This window comes from Brachyhypopomus gauderio, chromosome 18, assembly GCF_052324685.1.
Source record: "Brachyhypopomus gauderio isolate BG-103 chromosome 18, BGAUD_0.2, whole genome shotgun sequence".
Lineage (NCBI taxonomy): Eukaryota > Metazoa > Chordata > Actinopteri > Gymnotiformes > Hypopomidae > Brachyhypopomus > Brachyhypopomus gauderio.
This window is the reverse complement of record NC_135228.1, coordinates 3,353,510-3,378,522: the sequence shown is the minus strand read 5'-3', so window position 1 is coordinate 3,378,522 and position 25,013 is coordinate 3,353,510. Positions and strand designations below refer to the sequence as shown.

Sequence of the window (25,013 nt, the reverse complement as noted above, 5' to 3'; positions counted from 1 at the left end):
CCACAATGCAGATAACCTTTGACTACGCCACCCCTATAAGATGGGGAAGGGGACCCCGTGCTAGGCCACTTAAGCAAATAAGTGAAAAGAACCAGCCAATAACACAACAGGTATCTAATTGGATCACAATATCTTTTATTTCAAATATAAAAATATACAAACTTTGTTATAAAAATAGACACTCTATTGGGGGATAAGCTAGTTAAACTATTACAAAGACTAAGTAGTACTGCACAGACTAAAAACCCCGTGGCCAAGGCTATGTACCACCCACAGTGTTTATTCCCAAATGACCACAAACGCTAATTCTACTACACCAAATCTGTGTAACCACATTAAGCGGCTGCACCAACTGTGCTCACCAAGAAAGCCACACTGCCACAGCAAACACCCCACATAGGGCACAACCTGGACACAACACCCCCACAAAGGGCACAACCTGGACACAACACCCCCACAAAGGGCACAACCTGGACACTGGAGTGGCCCACGCCTTGACCACAAACAAACAAATAAAAATAACCAGATACTGGACATAAGAGATCTGTGCAGGACTATCACAACTGTTATTGTTATGCTACAAGCTTAACCCCCAAAAGACTATACAGTAGCCGGTATGGCAGCAGATATACTCGTAGCGCTACACAAGTTAGCACAAGCTTAACCCCCAAAAGACTATAAAATAGCTGGTTTGGCAGCAGATATACTCATAGCGCTGCATACATTAGCACAGGCTTACTCCCAAAAACGACTATAAAATAGCTGGTTTGGCAGCAGACATACTCGTAGCGCTGCATACATTAGCACCTTGTCGTGAACCTCAATCTCTTAAAATGCAGCAAATAATTAAAAATATTGGGTAGGGAAAAACAGTGGCCTGCAAGCACCCCAACTGCAGCTCCACTCCGTTCAAGATGAAATTGTTCACTCTGCCCTTAGAGGCTTACTGGCTCCGTAGCTGTAACACGAACACAACAGCATTTAAGCACACGCTACGAAACCCACGAACACATGCATGGTAGCCATCCACGAATAAATGGTCAAAACACATAGTGCTTAAAAGGTACATACCCAGTAGATACGCAGGCAAAGCTCAAATCCACACCTGTTAGGTCACTGTTGACGTCAACGCTTCGCAATCTATGCGAGCAAAGGTGCAGCCAGTTAGCACAGAAGCTAATCAACCATGCTTCCCAATAGCCACTCACCAGCACGTCTCCGTAAGACAATCCAGCGACCTACCGGTTGAATCCGCTGTATATAACTCTCTGCTTCTCAATTGGATGGCCACCAATACAGTCTCAGTTCTTCCAGGCATGGCGTTCACAAACCAGACAACGTGCAAGGCCTTCGTGTACCCAGACAGGAAGTGAATAAACCACTGTGTGCTCCCTTTTATTGCCCCCCTTTGGCGCCAAGCCTCACCTACAGTGGGCGTGATGATATTGCACTGAAGGTACACTTACGACCATGCCACATTTTATTACAACGCTTCTCGTACGATCACACTCTGTTCACTACTTCGCATCTAGTAGTGTCGTAAAGTGTTAACGCATGCGCAAAATATCTGCCCGATACGTGCCTGGGCCAATCGCAACGCGCATGCGCACATTTTCTCGCGCATGCTCGGTACGGATCGGGCAGGGTGTACGGATCGGGTAGTCACAGAGGTAACCACGCCACGACACACACCGTTAGTGCAGGTGAGAGTGCGGACCAGCTGGGGAGCCGCATGAAACCAGGCAAAAAGCCGCAGGTTGGCCACTCCTGGTGTAGAGCATATTATAAACACAGAGTTGGTTAACAAAACAACCCAACAATACCATAACATTACCTGACAAACATATTATGAAGACCAAACCAGTGGTAAGTATTCCAATTGAGGACTAAGTAAACCAACAAACAGAAAACTGACCATACCAGGGAAAGACAAAGCATAACCAAGAAGAAAATTCAAACACACTCATGAAACATAACATAGAAACTGTTGCAAAACCTTGAATCATACATTGACCTAAACAGGATACTGGGAAAACAAGGAAACAAGTGACAGCTGAAACCAATAAGGGAAGAGAACAGAAACCATAGAAACGAAAACAAAGGTGGAACTGCAAGGAAACAGACGTAGGAATGACAAGTGGGGGAGGAGCCTGGTATGACAATTATCCAGTCTATCTAATATATGACAAAACCTATGAATAAATGTGGATTAGAACAGTTAGATATTATCTTTTGTACTTTTCAATGTTTGTGCACTATGTCTGGAATTTCATTGATGTCATTCGCTGACATTGACATCACATATTAAGTATGGCTACTCTGTGTCAGTAGTTTTTTGCTCTATAACTTATAAGTTGTACATATCTTGTTTTCCCTCATAAAGCCCCAGTGTTCTGTTTATTTCTCTTATCACAGTGGTCCAATCATGTGTTAATACACATGCGTACATCACCATTAGGACAGGATGTGGGTGCCTCAGCCAAGTTATTCTCAATGCATTATAAAAGACTGTGGTGTGTCTTTATTGTTCATCTCAACACTCTCGAAGTTCAAAAGTGCAAAACAAACACACAAGATAACATGAACCCACTAGGAGGAGAAGATGAATGAGATGAGTCATGCACTCCGGCAGCATGAACACAGTCTCTACCTCTACCTCTCTCTTTCTCTAATACGCAGCGCTGACAGGCAGGACCTGTGGGCTCATAATAATAGTGCAGGGATAATAAGACACAGGTGATTGACATGGTGACATCAGTACTCTACTTAAAACTGATCTTTAATGATTGTCATTAATGATCATTAATGGTGTCGTTTAAACTCACGTAATTCTCACTTAACTTTGGAACGCGTGGGTTTATTTTGGACCTCAAAAATCCAAGTATTCCTGCTGGCACCAGTGGACAGCCATCCGAGCCTGGAAGACTCTAGCCCCGAGTCAGGCGCCTTCATTCATCATGCCGATTCGACCTTATGCGTCATAAGTATTACAACGTTAACTTGTTGATATCTATTAATCAATAAAATTTGCATTTATTCATCAAACCAATTACTATGGCAAATATATTTGAACCAGTGGTATTGGGTCACTGCGAAGATTGAAATTCACCTTTGGTAATGAGACTGATGTATCATTATTTTATCTATTCCAGTTATAATAATACATATTACCTTTAAATTTCAAGGTGGTGTCCCCCATAATTAATCAATATTGCTACAACACTAACAACTCACGAACACGAACTAACTCAGAACAGCTGGGATGGTAATGGTTGGGGGTGTGGCTACGAAACACATAAGGACAGACAGACATAGGCTGAAACCGAAATGCCGTACTTCCCTCCTATTCAGTACACCAAAGCAGTACGAGATAACAGGTAGTGTGTCCGAGGTTATGAAATGCGCCCAGTTGCCTACTGAAAGAAAACACTACTTTAACGGTTGAGGAGAACGTACTACATAGAAATCTAGTGCCTATACTACTTAAGTACGGCATTTCGGATTCAGCCGTAGACATGATAAAACAGGCGGGGGTCAGGCATGACACACATCACATTATCTGTTAGTGCCGCATCCTATCCAGACCCCATTGTAAGGAATGCCACCTGATCTCCACCTAACCAGCCTCACCTGACGCTCATCACCACACCCCCTGTATCTCTACTTAAACGCCCACATTCCACTTCCTAGTCGCGAAGTATTGCCGACTCATGCCGCGTACCAAGCCTTTCTATTACCTGTCTGCTTTCCTGTGTTCCGACCCTCGCTTATGTCCCCGACCTCGTCTCCTGCCTAGTCCCTCTGTACCTCCCGACTTCGGCTCCCCCGGTATGACCCTGGACTGTCCTGACCACGCCAAGACAACGCAGTTGTTATTAGTCATAGTGCTTGTGATACACCTGCCTGTGTTTGTACCAGCGTCTCATTTCAATAAAAGCGGTGTTCTTCCGCATTTGGATCCCTCTCTGCCTGGTCAATACGTTACACCCATCATCAATTTGTAGTCAATTAATCTCTCTTATTGCAGTTTTCACTGCAGATTTCACTCTCAAATTTCCTAGGAGGTGCCATCATTTAACATATTTTCTAGTTTAGCTGATGGAATGCTCAAATAAATAATTTATCATAGTAAATTATTTTATCAAACCCACTGATGTGAGGTCCTCTGTGCTTACCTGTCTGTCATCCCACCTGGACAGGTACACAGTTCCCATCCAGCCAACAACAGACAGATATGAACTTTTGGGCTCTGGACCATGCACAGCCCATCTCTTTTCAGACAGAAGGTGTTTCCCTGCTTTGTATAACAGCAGAGCAGAGATTCCAGTGGTCTAGGCTCCCTTGGGGGCTTGGAGACCCTAAAGCTGAGTGGGCCCTCTCCCTACATGCCTTGAACGCTGAAGACTGAACAGGAACAGGGCCCATCCAGAATGACAAACCATATGCTCCATGTTCCTTTGGCTGTAGTCTGGCACTTGTCCTGCCTTTGGGGCTTTCCCTCAGACTGGAAGACCAGGAGCCTCATTTATAAAACTCTGCATAGCTTCTGGAGTGAAAGTGTGCGCACGCACAAAAAAATTCAGATTTAAAAAAGCGTGTACGCACACTTGAACGCTGTTTCCTCTTTATAAATCACAACCAGCTTGTAAGTGTGCGCAGGTGACCCAGCCTCGCGTTCCGCCTCCGCACCGCCCACATTTACCCTTAAATATTCATCACACAATGAATATTTAAATGTGGGATTCCCCATTCATTCTGAGTGGGATAATGGAGGAACGCAAGCCAAAGAAGCGGAATTTCGAAGAATATGAAGTAGAGGCCCTTGTTTCGGAGGTAGAGGCAAGGAAGGATGTGTTGTTCCAGGTCATCGAGCAACCACATTGGTTAAAACCATGGTCGCATCACAAATAACCTGTACGTTTATAGAATGAAACTGCTTTCGGTTGATGAAAGCAGCTTCATTCTGGCTCGGCGCTCTTATAGCAACATGAGTGCAGTCAATTGCTCCGATTACATTGGGGAAACCGGCCACTGCTGCAAATTGCGCTTTGATTTGAGCCTATTCATTTGCAGTGTAAGGAAATCTGATGTAGGTTACCGACATGTCAATCTGATTATGCCAACTAATACAGCTGGCATTATGAAGCTTAAAGATGGTTGAGAGATTCCTGACCTGTCCGCTAATTCTCTCTGAAAACTACCTGTCGCCAGGAATCCAAGGGTTGTTAGCACCTGTAAGTGGACATGTACAGCCCGATTCCGTAACGTGGGTCTCTGTAAATCTGTCCCCAACTCAACACACAGTTCCATGAGAATGGCTCTTAGAAACCTAAATCAGCTCATTAACCAGTCATCATCATTCGCAAAAAAATCTTCTTGATCTCTGAAAACACGTTGTCGCCGTATTTGTCGGTTGGCTAGGTCTTCAAGTAATGTCAAAAACGCCATTATGACAGACAGTGCTTCACTCTTTTCTGCCTATTTATAGAGCTGCTATTTTATGCCATTACGTACAGCTGTTTATGCTCGTAATTATATGCAACTATTACCAGCCCTTAACATCTTTCCTCTCTCTTTATTATACAGTATAATTTGTTGCAATAATAATAATAATAATAATAATAGATTTTAAAACTGTGAGACAAAACAGATAATACATATACATATAATGCAGAATAAGATACATACAGAAACTATACATGCAGACCAAAAACATAATTGAACAAGTGATGCTTAATTTTCCTTAATCTTCCGTCCTTACTCTTGATTTATGCACTATGAACTAATAAGCGGAAGGAATGAAGGCTTGTGCATTTACTTGCAATTCCCTACCTTACCACATGGATGTCACTAATTCCCGCTCTCTCCGCAATCTTTTGAAGGGATACAGATGCCTCAAACTTTGCTTAAATATACGCTCGTTTTCACGCCAAGTATTTTTTTATAAATCACAGATCTTACGTGAGATGATGCGTATGCACATTTCAGGCCCCTTTTTGTGCGTACACACCCTTTATAAATGAGGCCCCAGGGGCGCACAGGGCTGACTGAGCTGTGGCACTTGGGAAGGGTGGGGCAGAGTTGAGCACGTAGGTCTGCTCTCTGCCTTGTACAGGTGTGCCCTCATAATGAGCAGGAATTCTTAGGTCAGGTCACTGGCCTTGTCCTCCACCTACCCTGACACTACCCTCTGGTGGGTTATGTCATGTTTAGGGTTTGGAGAGTGCAGTGTTGTATGGAGGCCAGGGAGACCTGCCCTGACATTGCTGCACCCTTGACACTCTACTCTTCCTGCCTACGACCGGAGAAGTCTGGCTCCAGCGTTGGCTGTCATCAAGCAGACTACATGCTGGATTAACACTGCGTTTCCCAGCGATGTTTGTTTTCCCAGCAACTCCCTGTGTTGCCTTTGTTTTGTGCCACATTCCAGACTTTCTCAATTGCTGAGGGACTTGAAGTTCCTTCCTCTTCCTCTGGGGCACTTGAGCACAATGTCTGGATAATGGTGGGTGCTTCCATTCTGTTTATAGAACTTCACTGGAGTTCTTCAGAAGCCTGCCACTTCCTGTCATGATGTTTGATGCTGTGCTGGGAAAAACAGCCACAAAATACAAATAAAGTTTCATTGTTCTCTTTATTTCTCTTACCTGTGTAGTGGTCCTACCACTACACACCACCAGTGATATGTTAATTAGCTAGTTAAAATTATACTGTTGTCTTTATTCTGCTGTTATACATTCAAAGCAATTCACTTTCACATAGTTAGCTAACTGGCACAGTGAATGTTGAAATATTTTGATAAATCTACCCTTACTCTGGTGTGCTGTGTTCTCTTGATGACTCTTGATGTGTTGTGTTATCTTGGTGGCTCTGGTGTGCTGTGTCTAAAGACTGCACTCAAGTCCTGTAGGAGTCCAGCCAGAAAACCCTGGTTTATATGACATGCAGGAATCCTCAGCAAGCCAATTGGATGGAGACGCACACATCAAAACTACAAACCTCAACATTTTATCATAGGAAAATTCTTATGGTCTAAATCAGGGGGGTTTTAAGCAGTGATCCTCTGCCCTCTAGTGGTTGGTGGCAGCAGTGCTGGTGGAAGTACTTTTTGAAAATGACTTCATTGTATTTCCATCCTTTACCACTTAATCTCACTAGTCAGTGTCACAGGGGGCTGGAGCCAATCCCAGCATCATCAGGTGAAGGCAGGGTGTGTGAGCAGGTTGCTAGTCCACCACATGGCCAACACACACACACAATCTAGAGTGATGAACCAACCTAAGACACGTGTTTGGACTATGGGAGGAAACTGGAGTACCTGCATAAAACCCACACAGGCACAGGGAGAACATGTAACAGAGCGAGAATCAAACCCAGACTGCCTCACTGTGAGGTGACCGTGCTAACCACCATGCCACACCTTCATTGTATTTAAAATTCTAAAAAACATTAAATAAATGGACACAAATATTAAATCAATTCACTTGAATATTAAATTACATCAACACCCCCCATCCCCTGGTGTCACACACACAGATACACAGTGGGCCACAGACTACAGCTTAGGCAAGACAACATCTTTATTTGTTTCATTTCATACACAGTGGAAATTCATAGTGCTTTATATAAAAATAAAACATAAAATAAATCTATAACCTCAGGAAAGTTGTACCAATGTACCAATGCATTAAAATACATTTAATACATAAAAATACATATTTAAATAATAAAATGCATTAAACAATGAATATATTAAATGAAATTATGATATAGGTGTATTTGAGATTGCCAGTAAGTAATCTGAAGTATTAGATCCACTGATTCTGCTGTTCAAAGCTGTGGGATCGAATGGCCTCACATCCCAGACCTTCTTAACATACTGGAAGTTCAAAGCCTTTATAACATTAACAAAGAACACATTATTTAAAGAAAACTCAATTAGTGTACAACATGCACACAGTTTACACATTTGTTTACAGTAAAACAATAAATCCATTAGTATGAAAGTAAACATTCCCAGTTGTTTCCTGAATAATAGTAATTCAGTGTAAAAAAAAAAAAATGTTAATGAAAGATTGGGTTAGGGTTAGGGTTCATCCTGTACACTGCCAATTGACTTGTTTTAATGTACCATCTGAGACAACTTGTCAAACCAGAACTTTGTCATTACAAACGTCAATAATAACAGGGTCAAAGGTCATTGTACATTGATCGAAGTGAAGTCAATATTGAACCTAACAACAACTGAAAGCACAATTTCTTAGTCACAGAATGAAAACAACTCAACGTATCAAAGATGGTCCCCCAATAACAATATCACATTTTGAGCTTTATATCAGCTAATTTAGGGAAACTATGAAACTGTATATTTAACCCTTTATTAAACCTTTGTTTTACATTCATATGTAGGTGTAGATTTAATGATCACAGAACAATTCATAGTAATGAGCCCTGGAGATAAGGAAGACAGAATTTCAAGTCAAGTTTGTGGAGAATCATATGTAGAATCATGTGTGTGTGTGTGTGGGTGTGTGTCTTTGGTTGTCCTCTTCTGTGTGAGACTCAGCAGTGTGGTGTCAGGTCAGATACTGTAGGAATACGATAAAGTGATCAGACATTAACACACTGTCGGTCATCAGACTGTACACACAATAAAGACGTGTACACACACACATACATACTACAGATTAAAACTACAAACCTCAGGTATTCACAAATAAAACTCTCACTCACACGCAGATGATCATACACTACCTGAACAAATAGCAAAAATTCCAAACAAATTAAACTGAATTAAAATTAAATATGCTATTTGCATGTGAGACAGTGTGTACATGTGAATAACATTGAGAAATGTGTGTGTGAAAGAAAGTGACAAATACAGTGTGTGTATGTGTTGGGGAGAGGAAGAGGGAGGGAGGGAGAGAGAGAGAGAGAGAGAGAGAGAGCACATGTGACAGATTGTGAGAGACTGTGCTAGAATTTATTTAATTTGATTGTCAAGTAATTAAGATGTTCATGTCAAATGACTTTTGACCCCTTCATTTTGTCACAAGCCCTCACCTAAAGTAACACATACACACACACACACACACACACAAAGTCAATCAGTAACTCACTCTAGTTTCTCCAGTGTACAGTGTGGATCTTCCAGTAGAGCAGAGAGCTGCTTCACTCCTGAGTCTCCTGGTTTATTGTAGATCAGATTCAGTTCTCTCAGATGTGATGAGGGGTTTGACCTCAGAGCCGAACACAGAGCAGCACAGCCCTCCTCTGTAATATTGCAGTTAGACAGACTGTGGAGAGAAGGAAATCACAGTTTAATTTACACACACGCACACAAGGCATTAAACTGGCAAGATAATTATCTAACAATGAACAGCTGAGGATAATTGAGATTACCACAGTGATATCTAATATTATGATGGGACCTCGGGTAACCTGAGCTAATGGTTGATTACCCAAATTAATCTTAGCAATATTGATTATTAAGTTATTAATATGTTCATGTCACTGTGTGTGTATGTGTGTGTGTGTGTGTGTGTGTGAGAGAGAGAGAGGGGGGGGGAGTGAGACTATGTGCATATGTGTATAAAGAGGCAGTAAGACAGTAACTCACTCCAGTTTCTCCAGTTTACATTTTGGATCTTCCAGTAGAGCAGAGAGCTGCTTCACTCCTGAGTCTCCTGGTTTATTGTAATCCAGATTCAGTTCTCTCAGGTGTGATGAGGGGTTTGACCTCAATGCTGAAGCCAGAGCAGCACAACCTTCTTCTGAAATATCACAGTCAAACAAACTGCAAAGAGAAGCATGAATATTGTTTTACACTTAAAAATAACACACAGCACCCAAAATGTCTCTCAAACACATGTACACGCACAGATGGTTCCCCCAACCTCTCTCCTCATCACACACACACACACACACACACACACACACACACACACACACACACACACACACACACACACACACACACACACACACACACACACACACACACACATTTGTACATCTGTACTCTCAGTTTGGGTGTGTGTGTTAGTGAGGAACAGATTATATAGGGTCGGTCTGCTGGAGTCAGGTGCTCCAAGAGTAAATGTCTCTTGGTCACAATCCACCCCTGATTCGTCCTTAGGATTCTACATTTCTGGGTATACATGTTCATCTGTGTCAGTCAACTGTGTTCACTGACAGTGTGACTATGCAGTATATATAAAGTGACAGTAAGTCAGTAACTCACTGTAGTATCTCCAGTTTACAGTATGGATCCTCCAGTAGAGCAGAGAGCTGCTTCACTCCTGAGTCTCCTGGTTTATTGCGGTTGAGTTTCAGCTCTCTGAGGTGTGATGAGGGGTTTGACTTCAGAGCTGAACACAGAGCAGCACAGCCTTCCTCTGTAATACTGCAGTCAGACAGACTGTAGAGTGAAATAGAAAAATCCCTCACATGTATAGCTAAACTCGCACATACTCCTACACACACATACACAGTCACACACATTGCAACACTCTTCATTATAGACCCCTGCATATGAAATGTGTTGTTATAGTGAGAGATGCACTGACCGTGTGCAAGTAAAGACGATGATGTTCATGTGAAAGAAAAAATGTGAGAAAATGTGACGAAAAATAAAACTGACTCAGTGTGAAAAGGGTCAGTAAGTCAGAAACTCACAGTAGTTTCTCCAGTGAACATTGTGGATTCTCTAGTAGAGCAGAAAGCTGCTTCACTCCTGAGTCTCCTGGTTTATTGTCATTCAATTTCAGTTCTCTCATGTGTGATGAGGGGTTTGATCTCAGAGCTGAAGCCAGAGCAGCACAGCCTTCCTCTGAAATACTGCAGTTATACAGACTGTAGAGAAAAGGAGAAAAACTCCTCACACTTACAAAACCCTTATACAGACATATCAACATACTCACGCCAGAGATGGGAGACATGAGTCAAAGTTGCGCATAAGTCGCCTAGAAGAATATTTCAGACTTTTCGCGAGTGAGAAATCGGGGAGAAGTGTCAAATGTAAACAAATGTGGGTCCTATAGGTAGGTAGGTAGGTAGGTAAATACTTTATTGATCCCAAAGGAAATTTAGCAGTTTCCATGGCTTTGGCTGGAGTACTGTATGTGGAGCCTTTGGCTATAGGGAGTTTAAAGTCATAACCGAAGGACAGCTAATATATAAAATCATTATTTTCCATCTCCTGTGGCTAAGCATATCCTTGAATTGACTTGAGACTTGACTTGGACTTCAGCTAAATGACTTGTGACTTGACTCGGACTCCAGTCTAAAGACTCCTGATTTGGCTTAGACTTAGACTTGTCTTTTGGTCCTTTTGAACATCTTTGACAAAGGCCCACACACACACACACACACACACACACACACACACACACACACACACACACACACACACACACACAGACATGTGCACAGTATCTCTCCTACACAGACATACAGACAAAAATACACGAACCATACAGACTCAAATTTAACTGCAACACTCTATTAAACACCCAATTATGTTGACTGTTTGAGGGTGATGGAGAAATTAATGAGTGTATGTCATTGTGATATAGAGAAGCAGACAAACCACTGTGTGTGTCTGAGAGAGAGAGAGTGTGTGTGTGTGTGTGTGTGTGTGTGTGTGTGTGTGTGTCTTAGTGTGTGTGTGTGTGTAAAGAGTCAGTAAGTCAGTAACTCACTGTAGTATCTCCAGTTTACAGTGTGGATCCTCCAGTAGAGCAGAGAGCTGCTTCACTCCTGAGTCTCCTGGTTTATTGTAATCCAGATTCAGTTCTCTCAGGTGTGATGAGGGGTTTGAACTCAGAGCTGAACACAGAGCAGCACAACCTTCCTTTGTAATATTGCAGTTAGACAGACTGCAGAGAGAAGGAGAAAAACTCCTCAAACTTTCAGATCAACACACACGTCAACACAAACACAGACACTGTGTGTATATTCGGGACAGACATGCAGTGATGTGTGTGTGTGAGAGAGAGAGAGAGTAGAGTGTGTGTGTGTGTGTGTGTGTGTGTGTGTGTGTGTGTGTGTGAGAGAGAGAGAGAGAGAGAGGATTTTGACTGTGTGTGTGTGTGTGAGAGAGAGAGAATATTGACATGGGCCCTCGAGTGAGAGACAAAAATAATATATACTGAGCTCCACTATCTCTTGCGGAGATACCTGATATGTAGTGGGAATACTCATCTCTAATACCCAAGTTAAACTAGTCTTTCTATCCAAAGTTCAGGTTGGTGAGATATCACACATACATGCATGTTCTCTCTGTTCACATGTGTGATACTCAGTAGAGAGTCTGAGTTTTTCCCTCTTGTAGAGAAAATAACCAGAGAGGTGTACATGTATGATGTAATGTGTTTATGAATGAAAATACTCACTCAGCTTTTTTGGATGCTGTGACCACTGGCAGCAGTTTCAGTAGACATTCCTCTGATGGGTCATATTTGCTCAGGTCAAACTCCTCCAGATCCCCTTCTGAGTTCAGCAACACAAACACCAGAGCTGACCACTGAGCAGGAGAGAGACTGGCTCCACGGAGACAAAGGTAACTTCCACTGCTCAGGTATGTTTGGACTTCCTGCACTAGAGAATGATCATTCAGTTCATTCAGACAGTGGAACAGATTGATGGATTTCTCTGGAGAGGGATTCTCCCTGATCTTCTCCTTAATGTATTCAACCATTTCCTCTTTGCTGTGAGAGCTGCTTCCTGTCTGTCTCAGAAGGCCTCGTAAGAGAGTCTGATTGGACTCCAGTGAGAGACCCAGAAGGAAGCGGAGGAAAAGGTCCAGGTGTCCATTCTCACTCTGTAAGGCCTTGTCCACTGTGTTCATAAGGAAGTCAGACATTGTTGGTTTTTTGAAGTCATGTAGGACTGCGGTGGTTTGTTGTTCCAGCACATTTGTACTATTGGAGATGAAGGAGATAAATGCATATAAAGCACCCAGAAACTCCTGAACACTCAGATGTACAAAGCTGAACACCTTCCCCAGGTGCAGTCCAGACTCCTCTGTGAAGATCTGGGTACACACTCCTGAGTACACTGACACTTCTTTTATTTTAATGCGACACTCTCTCAGGTCTTCTTCATAGAAGATCAGGTTGCCCTTTTCCAGCTGTTGGAAAGCCAGTTTTCCCAGTGCCAGAACACTCTTTTTAGTTTGGTGAGGATCACAGTCAGTGTTGCCATGGTACTTTCTGTCCTTGTGTTTGATCTGAAAGATCAGGAAGTGCATGAACATCTGAGTCAGAGTCTTGGGGATCTCTCCACTCTCTGCTTCACCCAACATTGTCTCTAGAACAGTGGCTGCAATCCAACAGAAGACTGGAATGTGGCACATGATGTAGAGGCTTCTTGATGACTTCATGTGTGAGATGATTCTATTGGCCAGGATCTGATCACTGATTCTCTTCCTGAAGTACTCCTCTTTCTGAGAGTCATGAAATCCTTGTACTTCTGTTACCTGGTCAACACACTCTGGAGGGATCTGATTGGTTGCTGCTGGTCGAGAGGTTATCCAGAGGAGAGCAGAGGGAAGCAAATTCCCCTTGATGAGGTTTGTCAGCAGCACATCCACTGAGGTCGACTCTGTTACATCCCACAAACTCTCATTGTTCTGGAAATCTAGAGGAAGTCGACACTCATCCAGACCATCAAAGATAAAAATGACTTTGTAAGCATCACAGTCTATTAGTTCTAATTGTTTTGTATCTGGAAAAAAGTGATGAAGCAGATCCATTAGACTGAACTTTTTCTTCTTTATTAAATTCAGCTCCCTAAAAGGAAGTGGAAATATGAAGATGACATCCTGATTGGCTCTTCCTTCAGCCCAGTCCAGAATGAACTTCTGTACTGAGACTGTTTTCCCAATTCCAGCAACTCCTTTAGTCAGCACTGTTCTGATGGGTTTGTCTTTAAAGAGGTCATTACATTTGATGGGTGTTTCCTGTATTGCTGGTCTCCTGGATGCTGTCTCAATCTGTCTCACCTCATGTTCATTATTGACGTCTCCACTCCGTCCCTCTGTGATGTAGAGCTCTGTGTAGATCTCATTCAGAAGGGTTGAGCTTCCTTGATCTGAAATTCCTTCATTTATTCTTTTACATCTCTCCAGTAGTTTGTGTTTCAGCTTTTGCTGATATTCAGAGCCCAGCTCTAAAAACAGAATGTGGAATAAACAGAATTAGTGTGCTTTAGGTATTATCTTTGATATCAAAGTCAATATTTAAAAAGGCACTTCCCAAATACAGAGGATGAAATGTTATTACATTTCTTTCTTGTGGCATCATGACGCCATGTATCAGTATCTCGCCTTATTGCCATTAGAGGTCCCTATCTCCTGATGTCAGCAGCTACCTCTTCACCTATGTCTAATCACACGAGTAGTTCATCTATCACTTATGCTCATTGCAGTGACCTCATAGCCTGCATACCAAGTTGTGGCTATTCTGCTCTGTGTTTGTCTCCTTTGAGTTTTGTGTTTTTGTGCTGTGGCCTGCATTCCCTGTTTGTTTCTCTCTAATCTGTTTGAATTCCTTTCATCTGTGTGTATTAAAGTTCTTAACTGCACATGAATCCATCTCATGTCCAGGATTCAAATTCATTACACCATGTCCCAGAGCTCTTACTGGTCTGTAGTGTGTTGGTGAGGTCTGTCTGGTTCATGACCCAGAGCTCTTACTGGTCTGTAGTGTGTTGGTGAGGTCTCTCTGGTTCGGTTCATGACCCAGAACTCTTACTGGTCTGTAGTGTGTTGGTGAGGTCTGTCTGGTTCATGACCCAGAGCTCTTACTGGTTTGTAGTGTGTTGGTGAGGTCTCCCTGGTTCATGACCCAGAGCTCTTACTGGTCTGTAGTGTGTTAGTGAGGTCTGTGTGGTTCATGACCCAGAGCTCTTACTGGTCTGTAGTGTGTTAGCCAGGTCTGTCTGGTTCATGTTCCTCAGGACGTGCAGTGTGATCTTCAACACCCCCTCTTTGACACTGCTCTGATCCTCCTCATCCTCTACCTCTCCCCCAGAGCATGCTGGGTAATCTGGACTCAGTATCTTCTTAAACCTCTTCAGCTCCTTCTTCAACAGAGAGATGACTTTGTGCTCCAGCTCCTGGTAATGAATAAATACCAACAGACAATCAGTAAAACATCACAATGTTAGAGATGGTTATATGTTTCTATTATTTATTTTAGAACACGTAACAAATTACTGGCAACACTTGCACACACAGGTGTACCTTGAATATGGATTCCACATGGTTTCTGTAGGTGAGCACAAACTCCTTCTTTTGTACACTGTGGACAAACAGAACATTATGTTTAATGGCAAACATGTAGCACATTCTCAAACCATCACAAATCATCACAGATAGTGTACAGTGCAGGCTGTATGAACTGATTTAATCCCCTAAATCAGTGTTCCTCACCCCAGTGCTGGATGAACTGATTTAATCCCCTAAATCAGTGTTCCTCACCCCAGTGCTGGATGAACTGGGAGTGAAGACCACTGTCCTAAACCAGGTGGTCATCCTTACCTCTCCTCACCACCACACCCTCCCTCTCTGAATTCGAAAGGATTCTTCATTGACCAGTCACTCTTCATGGACACACAACTGGGTTCTGGTGAGTCTGATCTCTTACCCTGAATCAGACTACAACACAATCATTGTGTTGGATTAGTGTATGTGATGAAACTGTCATGCATCTTCAACAGTATTTCCTTCACTGATGTGTAGTGGAGAAAGAATATTCACACTCCATCTTGCAGCTTCACCTTTGACTGACCCTAACAACACCTTACTTAGATGACCTGGGGTCACCCCCAAAACCCACACACTGGGCCACAGGATTAAGGAAACCATTCTTATCAGACTCACCAGGGACGTGTGAGCAATTATGGCTTTCCCCAGGGCAGAGGGCCCCTGTTTATGGTATTTGTTGCTTATCTTAGTGCATTCCAAGGTTCTATATCCAAGAATGCTAAAATTGATCATGATTCTTATAACTATAACTAGACAGGTACTAGATTCTATTCCCTCCAAGAGGAAGCAGCTCTTCAAGATGTTACGTCTGGCTCTGCCCTCCGCCCCAGCCCTGTGTCGTTCATCCTAGGCCCTCCTTGTTTCTTCGGTTTGCTGCCTCTGTCTCTTGTTATCGCTCACAGCCTTGCCTTGTTTAAATCCCCTGTAACCGGTTAAATGTCCCACGTCTTCCCTGGTCCCCTTTGTCGGTCGTTCTCTGTGCGTTCTCTGTAAGTTGCTTATCCCTATGCCTTGCACCCCTGTGATCTTAATCTATGCTTCATTGCTCGTGCACCCCGGTTTCGGTTTCATATCGATTTTCATAAATTTGTGAGTCTGTTCTCTTTAGTGCTTTAACGCTTTTACAGAGTCCCACTGACCTCTCTCCTTTCTGTGTGAGCTGTTCTCCAGAGACACTCATTTTGGAGGTCATATATCGTCTTACAGATTACAGCTGTAAACCTGCACACATACATAGATACATAATGCAGGATATATGCAATTACATTCTGTAAAGTACAATTTACTTACAATATTTACTACATTAAATAATTACAGTATTTTGAAATGAGAGTTTTATATTCAACTGTTGAATATAATATTACAGGAAAACCTTCAAATTATTAGAAAGTCAATTTGTTTATGTTAAAATCAGTTAAAACTGCTTACCAGGACCGAATCATATGAATACACTGCAGCTGAGATAAAAATACTCAGTGAATATCTCCACTACAAGGTACTTTATGTCCCTTTGTCCCTTATGTCCCTTTCTTCATAATCTGGTGTTACCCAGAGTCCCAGTCCTGATTGTGAAGTTCAGTGGAGTCTGAAATTACATTTTTAGCTGTTTTGATTCTGTAATCCAGCAAATTGGAGTTGAAATACAAAACCCAAAACCAGAAAAGTTGGCACGTTGTGTAAATCGTAAATAAAAACAGAATACAATAACTTGCAAATCATTTTCAACCTATATGCAATTGAACACACTGCAAAGACCACATACTTAACGTTCGAACAGGTAAACTTTGTTATTTTTTGCAATTATTAGCTCATTTGGAATTTGATGCCTGCAACATGTTTCAAAAAAGCTGGCACAAGTGACAAAGAAGACAGAGAAATTTGAGGAATGCTCGTCAAACACTTATTTGGAATATCCCACAGGTGAACATGCCAATTGGGAACAGGTGGGTGCCATGATTGGGTATAAAAGCAGCTTCCTTGACATGCTCAGTCATTCACATAGAAGGATGGGGCGAGGGTCACCACTTTGTGAACAAATGCGTGGGCAAATTGTCGAACAGTTCAAGAACAACTTTTCTCAACGAGCTATTGCAAGGAATTTAGGAATTTCACCATCTACGGTCCGTAATATCATCAAAAGGTTCCGAGGATCTGTAGAAATCACTACACGTAAGGGGCAAGGCCGAAAACCAACATTGAATGCCCGTGACCTTCGATCCCTCAGGCGGTACTGCATCAAAAACCAACATCAGTGTGTAAAGGATATCACCACATGGGCTCAGGAATACTTCAGAAAACCACTGTCAGTAACTACAGTTCGTCGCTACATCTGTAAGTGCAAGTTAAAGCTCTACTATGCAAAGCAAAAGCCATTTATCAACAAGATCCAGAAACGCCGCCGGCTTTGCTGGGCCCGAGCTCATCTGAGATGGACTGATGCAAAGTGGAAAAGTGTTCTGTGGTCTGATGAGTCCACATTTCAAATTGTCTTTGGAAACTGTGGACGTCGTGTCTTACGGACCAAAGAGGAAAAGAACCATCCGGACTGTTATAGGCGCAAAGTTCAAAAGCCAGCATCTGTGATGGTATGGGGGTGCATTAGTGCCCAAGGCATGGGTAACTTACACATCTGTGAAGGCACCATTAATGCTGAAAGGTACATACAGGTTTTGGAGCAACATATGCTGCCATCCAAGCGACGTCTTTTTCATGGACGCCCCTGCTTTTTTCAGCAAGACAATGCCAAGCCACATTCTGCACGTGTTACAACAGCGTGGCTTCGTAGCAAAAGAGTGCGGGTCCTCCCCTGGCCTGCCTGCAGTCCAGACCTGTCCCCCATTGAAAATGTGTGGCGCATTATGAAGCGTAAAATACGACAACGGAGACCCCGGACTGTTGAACAACTTAAGGTGTACATCAAGCAAGAATGGTGAACAATTCCACCTGAAAAGCTTAAAAAATTGGTCTCCTCAGTTCCCAAACGTTTACTGAGTGTTGTTAAAAGGAAAGGCGATGTAACACAGTGGTAAAAATGTCCCTGTGCCAACTTTTTTGCAATGTGTTGCTGCCATTGAATCCTAAGTTAATGGTTATTTGCAAAACAAAATAAAGTTTCTCCGTTCGAACATTAAATATATTGTCTTTGCATTCTATTCAGCTGAATATGGGTTGAAAAAGATTTGCAAGTCATTGTATTCTGTTTTTATTTTCGATTTACACAACGTGCCAACTTTTCTGGTTTTGGGGTTGTACAACTGCATTTACATGCAATAAATGTAAAATAATCCAATAAATGCACAAGATCAGATTTTGTCACTAATCTGATCAATTAATTTACATGCATTATTCATTATTACATGCATAATTTACATGGGTATTTCAGATAAAATTGTGAAAATTGTGGGTTTACATGAGTCCAACCATTAATCAGATTTCTACTTTGAAACAAGCCAGTACTACTACTACTACTACTACTACTACTACTACTACTAATGATAATTCTTCGAATGATGTGACAAACTTCAAACATCATGAGATGGCTTATTGTGAACAGAGACCCTCTACAGGCAAATTTGGATCTTCATTTTGATTATGGTTACTAGCAGTAAGTAGTTCAAATTCTTCATTTTCTCAAGCATGTACTGTGTTTCCGAGTGTAACCCAACAAAAATCAGAGCATATGTTTAACAGAATGAGGAGATGGAGAGGGATTTGTCTCAATATGTCTCAAAACAATTAATCAAAATAGACTAAACATAACCTGGTAAGAGAAGAAGGGAATAACACTCTAGTTTTAAACTAGAAACAAGAGTTGTATTAGACAGTATTTCATTACGTCGAATGGGATTGAATTAGAAAATCTCTTTAAATGTAGCTAACTAGGTAATTAAGCCTGAAAGTTTTTAAGCCTTAGTTGTAGCTAGCTAGCTATGTATTTAGACTATGTATTTAGAGCATGATAAAAAAAATCTAATTTAACACAGCTTAGTTTCTTAGTTTCTAGTTTTCTGGGCATATAATTTCTAAATTATATGCCCAGGCTAACATGCTACTTCGTAAGTTCAGCATGTGCTCTGTTAATGTCAAATGCTTTCTGTTTAAAGCCTTCTGTTCACCCATGTATATTGCCCATTTATGGTGTAGGTATAAGAAAAGCAGCTACCAGAAGCTGACAGTAGCATATAATGACACTATGAGACTGTTGATGAAGCTACCTAGGTGGTTTAGTGCCAGTTACCTCTTTGCACACTCCAATGTGCCTGGATGTGATGCAGTCCTGAGAAATGTCATTTACAAATTCATGTGTAGACTGGATTTCTCACAAAATAACATAATTGAATCTTTAGTTAATCCATTTAAGAGTTCGGTGAGGTTCTCATCTAAGCTTAGGTGACACTGGAGAGAGTGTCTATATGTCTGAGGGGTGTGTACCTGTCTTGTTTATTATTTTTATTTTCTTACTTTATCGTTTTGTTTTGTTTTTCTTTCTTGATATGGACCATGTACCTTGTGTCTGAGGTAAATAAAGAATTGAAAATTGAATATGTAAATAACTAGCTAGGGGACTTAATAAATTAATAAAGGAGACTTTTTAAGCTAGGGAACTTAACTAATAAAGCTTAATTAATAAAGTTATTTAAATGTAGCTACCTTTTTATCCCATTCAATGTAATGAGAAACTGTATTAAAAAAAAAAAACAATTGTTTATGGCTAGAAACCTAGAGTCCCTGCGTAAAATAATTAATCCAGAAACACTTCTGTTGTGTTGAGGGCCACTTTTGTTGTGTTGTGGCTGGATTTGCAGTGCTTCTGAATTTGCAGCGCACACGTTGCCATTTTGATGAGTTTGCTTTGCGTATTTGCATCGCGTTTTTCCTTTGCAGTGCAATGGGCTTCCAGGTTTCTTTATAAAAATAATCATTTTGAGAACTATTTATATTATTATTATACAGCTCTAAAAGGTCTGACCCAACTGTATTTGAATGACCTCATTGTATACTTTAACCCTGTAAAGCCTTCCATTTCATATATAAAGTGATATTTGGACCCACCTCTTTCAAAAGCTATTACATAAAACTTACCAATAGAAACGTAAATCTTTTCCAATACCTGTTTTTGAGCCCCCATTGGACAATGAGTGAAGTACAAGTGTTTGAATGTGGTTTTTTATACTAGAGACTTTTAGCAGTTAGCATCGTGAGGAGTTGTGGGAAAGTTTCAAGCGAATTGTGATAAATGTAGGCAGTCTAAGGTATGATACGAATAAACCTATTACATATTTGATTAAGAGCATTTAGTGCACCAAAATAACTTTTTGATGTTTAAAAAAAAGCGCAAATTATGCTAATTTGAGTTTGAGAACATGCCTATCAAATTAGATTCTCCAGGTATTATTGCAATTAGTTATTTGTCGAATGTTAATAAATAAATACATAAATATTATGCCAATTCAAATAATACGTTAGAGAAAAAGTAATACACATTAGGCAAGGCTTCTAACTATTATTTATATTACAGAAATTATATTTTTTTCCTTTAGATGTCCAAAATATTCAGTGTACAGGATGTGTACACAAAGTTTTAACTGATATAATACATAAAAGAGAATAAATGAAAGAGAAATGGCAGACATTGTTTTATAGAATGTTTAAATAGATTCCATACATAAACGCAAATCCCTAGTTTATCATATGTGATACATTAAGGATATGTGATACATAAGGATGTTATCCAGAAATAAAAAAATTAAAAAATTGTGATTTTTAGTTAAAGGTTAAAATTAAATGTATGATTATTTCATGTGTCAGGTCTTATAGGGTTAAACTGCTTCACCTTCTGGGTTATCAAAATGTTTCTGTATATAAAGGTGCGGTAATAAAGGGAAGACAACAATAGTCCCAGAGAAAATTGCCTACATATCCCACTGGACTGGAGCTGGGAATCGCACACTCCTTTATCAACAAATTAAAAATATGTGACATGTAGAGACCTAACAAATCTACAGCCGTGAAAATCCAGGGGATTAAAAAAAATAGTAATATGCAGTTTTGAGAAATTCTCTGGATTTAAACTAACTTTTGTTTTGGAAGTTGGTGAGATACAAGTATCATGCTAAATTAACATCAGCATGGGACTTCTTAACAATGAATTCTACGTGGAGAGAAGTCTAACTGTCGGAAAGACCACTTCTCACCCCGCCTATACTGCAGCATAGAGTGCCGCTACTTGCCATATTTATATTGCCATACTTACACACGTACCAGGTGTGTGTGTGTGAAGTATGCATCCTTGAGTAGACATGAGTTGTTATGGTTGTAAACTTATGTGTAGATATTTCACCCGTGTTCTTATATGCGCTGGAACACTATAGAAGATTGACTGCCACAAACTTAAGTTCCGTAATTAGTGCTGTGAAGGCTATCGTTTCTGGGACAAATGTACTTAAGCCTGTGGGCCTGATGTGCTGTGCTGAGAACATTATTAAAATATATGAATAACACTATGCACCTGCCCTCGTGTTCTGATGGACATTTCCGAAGGGGGACAAAATGATCTAAAGAACCTCCTAAAAATTGTCTAATACAGTCCATTAGTCATCCCTTTATCGAACAGTAACACATCTCCACAGACCCTGAAATCAGCCCCACAAACCGAGCCTTAAATAAACAAGCTGGTGCCACACCCATGTGACATGTTTGCAAAATAAACCCAAACGAAACAGAAAATGAGTTTGCTGCAAAAACAGATGTTCTTTATAAACATTCAATAATATAATCACCATACTGTCCATATGTGTCTTCAACACAAACAAAAGACAAAATGAAAGAACTATAACAACTAAGGTTAGCTGATGTGGTTAACAAGACAGAAAGTGGAAGTACAGAAGAAAGACTAAATAAAATGTTTTGATGCCTTTCATTAACACCATCTACTGGAGTTTCAGTACAAGTTCTGATCACTCTGAACCTACAGCATACACTCACCTACTCGCCTTTTTCCTCTGAAACAAATTCATGATTCTCTCATAATGTTCATCCTGCTCAGTCTCTCTCACTCTGATCTGATTCTGTCCTGTTCAGTTTCTCATATGACTCTGTTGGAGGTGGAGACTCCAGATTCAAGTTTATCTTTTTTAACAGATCCTATTGGTCTCAGTGCTGAATAACATGAACAGAGTTGGTCACAGGTGAGATTGTTAAAGAATGCAGACAGACCGGTTATTTTCATACATTCATATGTGCATCATACACAACATGCAGAACTACTGGAGATAAAACAGAGTGGGTCACAGGTGAGATTGTTAAAGAATGCAGACTGACCAGTTATTCTCATACATTCATATGTGCATCATACACAACATGCAGAACTACTGGAAATAACCTACAACATGCGGACCTGAGAACAGTGTAGCTTTCTTTCAATAATTAATGCTTTATTGTCATTGTATGTTGTACTTGTACACATGCACAACAAAATAAAACACAGTCACCTCTGTATAAATAAATAGTAAATAAAAAAATAAGCAGGTAAATAAAGCAGCTAAACTTAAAATATGTGTTGCACATTTACCCACTGAATAAACAGAATTACACTTGCCCCACTGAAATAATGAGTGGGTTTTGTTCCATGTTTTTTTTTTTTTAAACAGAGCTATAGCCCTGCTGTAAAGAGTCACTAAAACTCAGTCTCTCAGTTTGTTTGTCTTTATTTTAATCTGTCTGTAACACCTGCCAGAGGGCAGCAGTTCAAACATCCGGTGTCCTGGGTGTCTGTAACTTTCCTCCAGGAGGGGAAAGGGTGACTGATTTTCAGATGCAGATCTTCTGGGTGGTGTTGATGACCCCCTGTGTGGTCTGTTTGTGTGCTGTGGTGCTGCTGCAGAACCACACAGAGATACAATACATGAGCCAAATCTTCACAGAGCAATGGTAAAATACAGTCAGCAGTTCCTTATTCAGGTTAAGCTTCCTGAGGATCCTGAGGAAGTGGAGACACTGCTGGGTTTTCTTCACATCTGCAGAGGTCTGGGAAAGGATGACTGATTTTCAGATGCAGATCTTCTGGGTGGTGTTGATGACCCACTGTGTGGTCTGTGTGCTTGATTATGACTATTCAAACTTGATTATGACATAGGCCAAGTGTCTACTGATACAGTCGTATGGGTACAGGGTGTGTAGAGCAGTGGGCTCAACACACAGGTCTGTGGAGATCCAGTGTTATGACTGAGGGTTGTGGAGAAATGTGGACTAACTGACTCTCTGAACATGGTTTGAAAAGAAGGCTCTAATCCTGTTGCAGATACAAAATGGAAGCCCAATGTCCATTAATGTCAAAGTCAGTTTTTTTTTTTTTTTCCTGGGAGAATGGTATTAACGGCAGGTGGAAGATGGTGTGGAGTGCTGTTACTATGCCACATTCTGTTGATCTATTAGCTCTGTATGCAAACTGACATGGGTCAAGTGTAGGTGGGGAGCAGCACATGATGTGACTTCTCACCAGTTTCTCAAAGCATTTCATGACAACCAGCATCAGCACAACTGGATGGTAGTAATTGAACGTACTGGTGTTGGTCTTTTTGGGCAGTGATATGATCATGGCCAACTTCAGACATGGTGGGATGCAAGACTGGGTCAGTGTAGCATTACAGATCTTGTAAAAGATCCCTGTCAGCTGGTCTGCCCACTCTTTGAGCACCTTCCTGGTCTGTCTGGTCTGGTCCTGCAACCTTCATACTGTTTAGCGCCCTCAGGAGGTACGATGTTCCTGCACGCTGCACGATGTTCCTGCACTTCTTCTGCAGAGAAGAAGTGATTCAGGTCTCCCACAAGTGCAGGGTCACCCTCAGCCCCTAGTGTTGTTGGACTTGTAGTGGGTGAGGGGCTGAGCTCCCTGCCATACTTGCCTCGTGTTGTTGGTCCTCAAATGATTTTTGGTTTTCTTCTTATTCTCCAATTTGGCCTTCTTGATCTCATTCTTTAGCTCGGCTCTTCATGTTGGTTGGAATACACCTGAAGATGTTTGTCCTCTGTGACATTATCAACACTATAAATTGATGTAGGAGAACACAGCTCTGGTGTGTGTCTCCTGAGCCTGGTGTTCAAATATATTCCAATCTGCACCCTAACAGTCCTGCAGGTGATGATGTGTGCCCTCTGGCCATGTTTTTACAGTTCATGTTACTGGTGGAAATCTCTTCATACAGCAGCATGGAGAGATGGTCTGACAGGCCCAGATGTGGTAAGGCTTTTGGCCTAAGGCCTTTCCTAACATTACTGTAGACTCTGTTCAGTGTTATGAGCACTGCATATTGATGTGTGTTCTGCGTAATGTTGATTGCATTATGTAGCTCCCCCAGGGCTTGTTTAACAGTATCAGGTGGTATGTATATGGCCATAATGATAAACTCATGAGGTAGATAGATGGGTCTACATTTGACAGTCAAATATTCCAAATCCAAGAAATATCTGTCTACAGTAATTGTATCTTTGCACCAGCTGTTATTTGTGTAGATACATAACCCCCCACCTCTATTCTTACCAGAGTTGCTGCTTCGGTCATAACGAGTCGTGCAGCTAACTCAAGAGCCAAGTCTGGTCTGGTTGGCTGCAGCCAGGTTTCTGTATTCATCACAATACTACAGTTATGAAGACCATTCTTGGCAGCAAGCTGCAGTTTCGGTTTGTCAATTTTGTGTATTATGGATCTAGCATTTGATAGAAAAATGCTCAGAAGCAGAGGTTT

The 25,013-nt window shown here is 41.3% G+C and overlaps 1 protein-coding gene and 1 long non-coding RNA gene across 5 annotated transcripts in view; both read right to left on the bottom strand.

Annotated features, from left to right (window-relative positions):
• Positions 1-248: 248 nt before the first annotated feature.
• LOC143481779 (uncharacterized) lies at positions 249-1,709 on the bottom strand. Its single transcript, XR_013122073.1, has 3 exons — positions 1,072-1,709; positions 471-958; positions 249-439 (listed from the first exon to the last, which is right to left on the bottom strand). It is a non-coding gene; the product is annotated as an uncharacterized LOC143481779 (long non-coding RNA).
• Positions 1,710-7,599: 5,890 nt separating this feature from the next.
• Positions 7,600-25,013, bottom strand: part of LOC143481741 (NACHT, LRR and PYD domains-containing protein 3-like) — a 60,323-nt gene continuing 42,909 nt past the window's right edge. The window contains exons 1-13 of one of the 4 annotated variants that reach the window (XM_076979865.1): positions 22,256-22,394; positions 16,700-16,856; positions 16,411-16,492; positions 15,545-15,661; positions 15,248-15,305; positions 14,916-15,120; positions 12,396-14,172; positions 11,703-11,879; positions 10,678-10,854; positions 10,244-10,420; positions 9,620-9,796; positions 9,120-9,296; positions 7,600-8,588 (exon numbers count right to left, since the gene is read on the bottom strand). In XM_076979865.1, coding sequence (XP_076835980.1) covers positions 8,582-8,588; positions 9,120-9,296; positions 9,620-9,796; positions 10,244-10,420; positions 10,678-10,854; positions 11,703-11,879; positions 12,396-14,172; positions 14,916-15,120; positions 15,248-15,305; positions 15,545-15,661; positions 16,411-16,463 — 3,102 coding nt within the window. In that variant the 5' untranslated portion in view covers positions 16,464-16,492; positions 16,700-16,856; positions 22,256-22,394 and the 3' untranslated portion in view covers positions 7,600-8,581. Of the gene's footprint in view, positions 8,589-9,115; positions 9,297-9,619; positions 9,797-10,243; positions 10,421-10,677; positions 10,855-11,702; positions 11,880-12,395; positions 14,173-14,915; positions 15,121-15,247; positions 15,306-15,544; positions 15,662-16,410; positions 16,493-16,699; positions 16,857-22,255; positions 22,395-25,013 lie in introns of those variants that run through there. The other 3 variants (XM_076979866.1, XM_076979867.1, XM_076979863.1) reach the window with 3 other exon arrangements.